The sequence below is a fragment of the Gymnoscopelus braueri genome, assembly GCF_963280865.1.
Source record: "Gymnoscopelus braueri genome assembly, chromosome: 18".
NCBI classification, from domain to species: domain Eukaryota; kingdom Metazoa; phylum Chordata; class Actinopteri; order Myctophiformes; family Myctophidae; genus Gymnoscopelus; species Gymnoscopelus braueri.
The window spans coordinates 36,710,167-36,718,967 of NC_137618.1; the positions used below are offsets into that span (position 1 = coordinate 36,710,167).

General features: G+C 41.8%; 2 protein-coding genes across 2 annotated transcripts in view; both read right to left on the reverse strand.

Moving 5' to 3' along the window:
- The window catches only part of LOC308105787 (sacsin-like), a 141,662-nt gene that overhangs the window by 88,900 nt on the left and 43,961 nt on the right, over positions 1–8,801 (reverse strand). The window lies entirely within an intron of this gene.
- Positions 523–8,801, reverse strand: part of LOC308073559 (sacsin-like) — a 23,205-nt gene continuing 14,926 nt past the window's right edge. Inside the window, exon 8 of the mRNA XM_080412519.1 lies at positions 523–8,801. This exon is cut by the window's right edge and continues 3,128 nt beyond it. Within this exon, the coding sequence (XP_080268645.1) occupies positions 768–8,801 (8,034 nt within the window). The 3' untranslated portion in view covers positions 523–767.

Consider the following 8,801-nt stretch of genomic DNA (forward strand, 5'->3'; position numbering starts at 1 on the left):
TCTACTCTGTACACATCAGAGTTAAGCTGTGGGTATGTGAGCTCAGATAATTACCTTGTTTCACATCAGAGACTATGATGTCTAAGGTGGCAATACAGTCTATCCAAAAAGACCTCTGGCGCACGCTTCTGTTTCTTTAATGATGTGCAATATACAGTACATCAGATTTAGGTGTTCGTTTTTGCTTGTTTTAGTTCATATATTTAACTTTTTGCATGTTATTCTTTTGTGACAGTAAGGGGGGGAATGACAATTCCAGGCAGGCACAGTATTCTATTCTACAGTAAGTATTCACAGTGAATGTGGCCCCTGAAAAGGGATTAATACACAGCACCCTCCATACCATGTATTATACGCACGTATTACTGAAGAAAGAAAAATGCACATAGCAAGTGCAAATTTACTAATGACTAACCATGCCACCCTCTGCCTTTACATTCGGATACATAAGAAATCACAGCTCTGAAAATGAAACGGACAAAGGATATGGATGGTTTAAATTTATTTTGTTAAATTCCAGTATTACAATCTCAAAATAAGTTTTCAAACAGAACAATATGAACTTGATGTACAAGCATGCAATTTTATTATATATCAGTGGAAGATGTTTTCATGTGGAAGTTTTTTTCATATTTTCATCACAAAGGAAAATCTGAATTATTGGTCCCTCTATGTATTTATTTTGTTTACAAAGTATACATCAGATCACAATATGTATGGTTGACATTAACAATTTTAACAGTATCTTAGCCTACCATCTTGAATGCTTAATTGACATATGCCTCAATTTGACTGAGAATATCTGATGCCAGCTCCAGTGCTTGAGTTTCATTCTCTGGTTTGAACTGCCCATTGGGAATGAGGGGAGGAGGGTGACAGCTTGGATACTGAGTCTTCTTGGCATTGACTCCCAGTAACTGTAGTTCTTCTACAACCTGGGGCAAATTAATAAACTGAGCTCTGTAGCAGGACATTCTTTCAGCGAGTTGAGTAATGGAGCAGTTGTTGACCTGTTGACCTGTTCTTTTGTACTCTGCAGCAATGAGAGCCTTTTCCACTGCTTGATGGACCTTGAACAGACACCACTCAGTGCTCCCACTGCTTTTGTCTCTGTGAGCGGCTGTGAGATCACAGCGAGCCTGTCTATACCAGCGCTGGGCCTCCTCTCTGTCTGGTCTTGGGACATTTCCATGATGCGTCCAAAAGTTATAACTGAATGAATGATAGTCTCTATGGAACCTCTCGCGACCACATCTGTGGCACATGGCTTCCTGATCCCACTGCTCATAGAAGTCTCTGTAATTTGTGTTCCACCTTGGATGGGAGTCTCTGTCATTTGTGTTCCACCTTGGATGGGAGTCTCTGTCACTTGTGTTCTGCCTTGGATGGGAGTGTCTGTAATTTGTGTTCTGCCTTGGATGGGAGTCTCTGTCACTTGTGTTCTGCCTTGGATGGGAGTCTCTGTCACTTGTGTTCTGCCGTGGCTGGGAGTGTCTGTAATTTGTGTTCTGCCGTGGATGAGAAGAGTTTGACGTTTTGCCTGTCATCAGCCCATCAATTCTGTTCAACAAGTACTTGAATGCTTCAGTGGTGAGCTGATCGTCTTTTGGGTTTTTGTCCGGATGCCATCTCAGGTACAGCCGTTTGATGGCCTTTCCCCTGTCTTCCACAGAAATAGTCCAGATCTCTGCCAAACATTCATCAATTTCCTTTTTGGCCTCCTCAAAAGTTGTGGGTAACGGCCTTGTAGATGATGCTTGCGAAGTATGTGGCACAGAGTGCACTAATGTCTCCAGTTCCATGCAAGTTGGTTTACTCTCCTGTTTTGGCTTCTTCTCTCGTTTAAACTGATATAGATCGAGAGAGCTGACTTCGATGACCTTATCTTCACCAATTTGTATTTTGTATCTGTGTGAATATAATTGTCCAGCAGGCTCTGGCAGCTTCTCAACAATAACTGCATAAATGTACTCCTTGTCTGAAGCATTGTCATTATAGCCAACGTATTCTCCTTCTTCAAAGTTATTGATGATGTTCATATCTAGGGAATCATGCCATTCCTCAGGAATAGCGGTCCCAGGGGCAGTTGAATCAAGAAGAAAGTTCTGAGTTTCAGCACTGTCATGAATTTCGTTCTTAGCCAGTGTTTTCTGAACCTCCTGCAGTGTGTCACACATAAGTAGCTGTCCAAGAACTGGTAGGTGGACTGAGGGAATGCTATTATCTAAGAGAGCATTGATCTCTTTAGTCAGTGTCATGTTGACTTCATTTATCACTTTAAGATCCATGATGTCACTGTGTTTCAAGTAGAAAATGCAACCTTGTGGTCCCTTTTCAACATTGACCTCCGTTTCAGCCTTGGTGTCATTTAGTGGTTGTTGATCAAACCAAAGCTCTGTTTCAAGGCTTTTGCAGCAGACCATCTGAATGCTGCCAAACATCTGCTGACACATGTTGCTTGCATCTTCTTGTGTAATTTCCCTTGATTGCTCTCTAATGAGGCAGATAAGTCCGTATCTAAAGTGTATTGAGGAGAGATTCTTCTCAAACCATCCACTAAACTTGCAGCTGGCTCCATACTCACAAGTCTGCTTGTGTGAAGCTACCACCTTCTCCGTAGTATACTGAGAGAGCATTTTGGGCTGAATATCCTTTGGTAGCAACTGCAGCAGTCGATGACGTTCATACATATCACTGCCCAAAGAGAGATTTTTGAGGAGGTGTATTTTGTTCTCCAATGCTCTTTCTAATCGGTTTGCCTGGAACACCGTGTCATTGAAATAGAGCGTGTTTGATGGATACAACCTACCATCTCTTGAAGGAAGGTGTAAAACCTTTGGTAGTTTAAGGGCTGAAGGGCTCCCTTGATTTTTTAAAAGCTGAAACAGTTCCTTCACGGCATGTTCGGTAGTTATCAGCTGATCTGCGTTTAGAGTATTTTTATCGCAGGACTCTGTATAAATTGCTCCAAGGACATTGCAATACTGCACTGCTGTTGGCTCCTCATTAACACCAATTTTTTTGAAGAACTTTGCATACATGATATCGTCCCCAGGAATTTTGTAAAAATAGGGCCTGAACGCAAAGTCGTTGTGGAGGCTTAGAGATGTCTCTTCACTTTTCACCAGTTTTGTGTCGTTTTCAACCAGCACAACAGGGAGGCCAGTCAGTGAATGACTATTAAATTCATTTGTTTGTAGATAGTCATATGAAATCCGAAACACTTCAGCACGAGTTTTTATCAAGTCATTAGTTTGACAAGGTACCTGACAGATGTTGCTGATATTTGTGGTGACGCACGGGCCAGGTGGCCGTTCAAGGGCTCCAGCATGCATCAACATTTGCATTTCGCTCTTTGACCAGTAGCCTGGTAAAGCCATTAATGGCATTGCAGTCCAAATCAGACATTTATCCCTTTCTCCACCACTTTCAATCAAAGATCCTCTGATTGCAACAGCAGTCCTCTTGGTTGCAAATGGCTGATGGTAGTCACACAGATCGTTTCTAATTGCTACAGGAAAAATGAATTTGATGTCAGCAATTCTCTCCATCAACCTTTGGTTTTCCTTTTGTTTTTCATCATTGCTCTCTCGTGTCACGGATGGTTCCAAGAGTTGTCTCACTGTTTCCAACAGTTTTGATGACTTTTGTTTCAGCTCCTTGAGTTCAAATTGGCCTTTTGCCTCTTGTTCTATTTGGTGTGCAAAATCTATCATCTCCTCCTTTGACACGACATGTCTCATTCCAAGTGCTTTAAGCAGTGCTTCCACTTGTAACTGCTGGATTGTGTCAAACTCTTTCCAAAAGCTCTCAGGTACAAATTTGTCTTGAGGCATCATCATCTTATACATCTCAACACTCTCATCAAAGTAGTAGGATGCCTTCTCCAACTTCCCATGGGCACTCTGAATCAATTTCACATCCTTCAGTGAAGAGATTATTTCGTCCTCGTGCTCATTGTTATTGTAAGAATGTTGTACTAACAACAATAATTTGACACAGTTAATAATCTGTCTTTCTGTGAGTTTGTGTAGGATGGGTAAGATGAACTTCATGAAGAACTCCAAATCAGACAGTATTTTGATGTTCAACTGTTCAGATAGTGACTCATTCACAAAACTGTGCTTGAGAAAAATGGTGTTGCTGTGATGCAGCGGTAAGAGATCTGAAAATCCTGGCACTGGGATTGAGGTCAAGTTGAGGAGGAATACTTGTCCAAGATGATCAAGCTGCACGCGCTCCCCAAGTATGGTTTCAAATAACGGCAAGGATGTGAGCTTTCTCTGATAATCCTGTTTGGTTTTGGATGTGGTTATTCCAGATTGTAAAAAATGTTGAAGTTCTGTTAACTCAACGTGGGAAAGGTGGAAAAACTCTGAATGATTGAGTTTGCAGACTTTATCTAATACAGCATGTCTGTCATTTGGATTCATGAGTTCAGGCTGAAAAAGTGAATGTACCTGTTTGCTCACCTCAGTATAGAATGACCAATTAAGCTCTGTGAAGCCAAGTTTAAACAGAATGCTTGATATATCTTCTTCTCTGCCAAAAGGCATCACACTTGGCATGTCTTTCATTGTTTGCAGAAAGGGTCTGTTGTTTAACCTTGGACATACAACGTGCAATATACAACAGTCATAGAACAGCTCCTTAACAGAACTCAGTGTCATTTGTTGCTCACTTCCTCCATCTAGTAGTGATGATGTTGCGATTTGGCTTGTGAAGAATCTCCAAAGTTCTTTCAGCCACTTCTCTATTGCCTCATTTGGGACATGGAGGTTAGAGCTTGGATCAACTGCACAGTCTTGCAGGAACTTCTGAAGTAAAGGTTTTACATACTTCACTGACATGGGAATTGTCAAATTGTGGAGAAAGCCGCCATGTTGTAGAATCTCCTGGTGGCCCATATTAATACGATAATGTGCAAAATCTGCCTCATACTCAGAGAACAAGCCATCATATCCTGACATCAGCTTGGGAGATTTACAATTGAACACTCTCAGAACTTTATCTTTTGTGAGAAGAAGCGGAAGTCCATCGATTGAAGTGCAATTCTCTTCGTTGACACCTTTCAAGCAGAAGTTTAACAGCTTGGAGCATCTGTTTTCATCTCTAATCAGAGTGTGTGAGATAGGTAAAGGTAAACCCCTGTTAGTTTGGTTTGCATTATCCATTGGTTTTTCTCTAAGGAAATTTTGCACACTTGAAGGACTGACTGAGTTCAATTCAATTTCAGCAGTATTGAAACCATGCCAAATGTCTGACATTTTTCTGGAAAAAGGAACTAACTTCATTCCAAGATCCTCCAAAATTTTACTCATGTGGGTGCTCTTTGGGTTTATCAAGTGAGGTGCATCAGTCAGTTCTGTCTTTGTGACAGTACACCAGTCAAATGTGAACTCTGTAATAGACTGATATCCAATTTTACGTTTTGAGTGCCGCAACAATGGAATGACATCCAGCGCTTTCTCATTTATTGATCGATACACCTCTTGTATCATACCATGCCAATCCTGGGCAATGTCTTTTGAGACAGTTGGGAAAAAATATAAGTAAGAACTGTCAAGCGCTGTTGATGAATACTCATCAGTCATGGAACAGACTTTCATATTCGCAATGCTACCACAGAGGTAATGAATCAAATCTGCATACAACGGAGCTATGACGTCCTGTTTCAAAGACTCATTCCAAATAGTTTTCTGACTTTGGCCATCTGCTTTCCAAAGGTCCCTCCTGGAGGAATCAACCTCAAAGTTCCCATTGACATGTATTGGAAGTCCAGTTTTAACTGGCAGAGGAAGTGAGCAAAAGACTCCTCCATTGAAGTCTCCCATTGTGACTGGCTCAGAATGCACACATGCGGCTAGTGCTGCTTGGGGTATAATGTCTGAATGTTTCCTCTCTTCTCCAGTGCTGCTTTTGAAGGAGCCAAACTGCTCTGCAATAATCCATTTACTCATCCTTTTGTCACTGGCTAAAATGCTGATATCATAAAGGGCTTTGCATGGTGTTGCTGGTTTGTCAGATTGCAGTGCCACGCAAAGATGCTTTTGAAAAGAACATCTTTCTTCATTGCTCTTCTCTGAGAGACGTTTTTCAACTGTGAAGGTTGTGCGGAGGTCTTGAGAGTGTTCGTTTATTTCATGGAATTGTATTTTGCGGATGTTTTTCAGAAACAGGATCAATCCTTCTGGATCTTCAGACAGGGCTTTGGACAACTCAATCATATCCTGATCAGTCACTCCCTGGTTTGATATTTTGGAATCGTTTGCCATGACACCTGTTCTAAGAGGCAGTCTGAACATGGTGCCATCTCCAAGTGCAAAGTTTTCTGGAAGAAATGTCTTGTAGACATCATCATACATCTCCTTAAAAACCTTTTCTAGTTTGTAACCACATCCAGCAGATGGTTTTCCTGAAGAGCCTTCAATGTATTTCTGATTTGGATCAGAAATGCAGAGTAGTTTATCCCCAGTCATGATTGAAGGGCAATCAGTCAAATGGTAAACAGAGTTGAATCCAAGACCGTATTTTCCTGTTTTCCCTTGAATGTCATGTTTTCCACCTTCTCCTAGCTGTTGAATGCCTTTCAGATCTGCATCAGAAAACACCTGGTTGTTGTATACACATAGTGCCGGACCCTGTAGCTGGTTCCATTTCTTCCCAAATGTTTTCTCCGTGCCATGCTGCCTTTTGTCCCAAACAAAGTGAATTTCTGTTGCCTCTGCATCATCTGCATTTTGGATGAGCTCTTTCAGGATATCCTTCTTGGCTGGATAAGCTGAAATTATGTTTTTAATTCGGACAGTCAGTTCCTCTTGCTGTTCAAACGGAAAAGAAAAGGGTGAGTCCACTAAATGATCTTGCAGAGTTTGATTCCTGGTTGTCTTAATTCCAAAATAGCGAGCCATGACACGTGGGATATTCTCATGGCACAAAGTGACAGCTGAAGTGACTGGCATCCAGGGGCTGTCATTGAAATACAGTTTGCTTGCAGGCTGTAAAACACCATGTTCGTTAGGTATGAGGCAGTCAGGCATGAGGCAGTCACTTAGATTTTTCTCTTTAGCTTCATACAATGCAGTGTTTATTGTTAGACAAATTTTGAGATCAGATTTTGGAAGGGGGTTGGATCCATGGAGAGTATGCAGTGTCTTGAGTACAGTGAGACACTGATCAACTGTGAATTTCTTTTCAACACCCACACATTCCCACAGTTTGGTGAAGCCACTGAAGACTGTTGGAAGCACATGGAGATATGGTTTTGCTTCAAATTCTGCATTTTTGGCAACAGATTTCACGAGCTCAAACATGTCTCCAACAAGAATAAATGGGAATGAATGTGCAGTCTCTGAAATTAGTTTGGAATCCCCCAAATTGTAGAGCCACTGATCCAGAAACTTGTAGCATTCATAGGCTATTTTGTAAAGTGTAGACTTGGAATTTTTGAAGGATTTTGTTTCCTTACAAGCTTCTTGCAGCTGTTGAAGTACCGTCTCAGGTCTCAAGTCAGAGCTTTGATGAATTCCCAGAATTTTTAGGACTGGATCAGCACTGTGCAGGTTCAGATGTGTATGATCGATCACAGGATTTGTCATGTTTACAAGGTAGCGACATTGGTCACTAAAAACATCAACAGGCTTCCAAAGTTTCACCATTTGGTCTTTTTCACTGTTTGGAGGAAACGCTGGAATAAATGTTGTATTCCTTAGTAGAGCCCAGTAGCGAGAGCCGCCCTTTTCATTGGAACTCCTCAGAACTTCAAGGATGCACTTCAGATGTCCATAGGCTTTGCTTTTGTCTTTGCTCCAAACACTGGTGATATTGTCAGCTCTGTCCAAGATGTCTTCCAATGGGAGTTGGTGATTAAGCATTCCCAATTCCAGAAGCCGCTGAATCCTTTTGGGGGAATAGAAGTCACTTTCGGTCCCTCCAAGCAAGCGTCCTTCTTTATTATCAAACAGGCAGGCTACTTTCCCTGATGGATTCACAAGCTTCTTGATATACTGGAGCTGTCCACTCTGTGTGGGAATGCATGGATAACACTTAAGTAGATTGTCAATTGGTTCACTGTTGAGGTCAATAGCATGCAGCACAAGAGCATTTCTACTCTTAGGGTCCATGGTACTCAGGTTACTAAACACCACTTCATTGTAAAACATTTCCCAGTTCCACATTCTGCTCTGTAGGGCCTTTTCCAAGCCAGCATCTCTGAAGCCGTTTCTCACCCACAGTGGAAGAGGAACAACATGGTTAGGTGCCTTCACATATCTCTGACACATCTTCATTGCAAGCCTGCCAATTCTTTTGTCCTCGTCAATGCTTGGATGTAAAAATATAGCCTTGTCAATTGAGCACCAATGTATACCATCATTGAAGAGCTCAAGGGGCCTGCTGGAGTACTGGATGATAGCAGAGTAAAAGGCATCTACCAGAGGCTTGAAAGTATCACTCACTTTCTCCCTGTCAGGCCAAAAGGTGTGATAACAGTAACTTTCCAGCTCCCCATTTTCAGCCATACTCTTCAGAGTTAAAAGTACTGCGATATATGCCGTGGCTGTTGGATCCTTAAGAAGAGCTTGGTTCCAGTGATGTTTTACTCCAGTCTCCCATAAACCTTTGCGATTAGAAGTCACAGCAAATGCTCCATTTATATTCACTGGAAGGCCAGTCTTAATGGAAAGAGGGAGGGAGCAAAATGCCTGTCCAACTAGATCAGTCTGTGATGTGACCCATTTCTTGGTTTTTGGATCATTGTGCAGGGGTACAGCAATTCCCCCGATAGGCAAAGAGAATTTGGC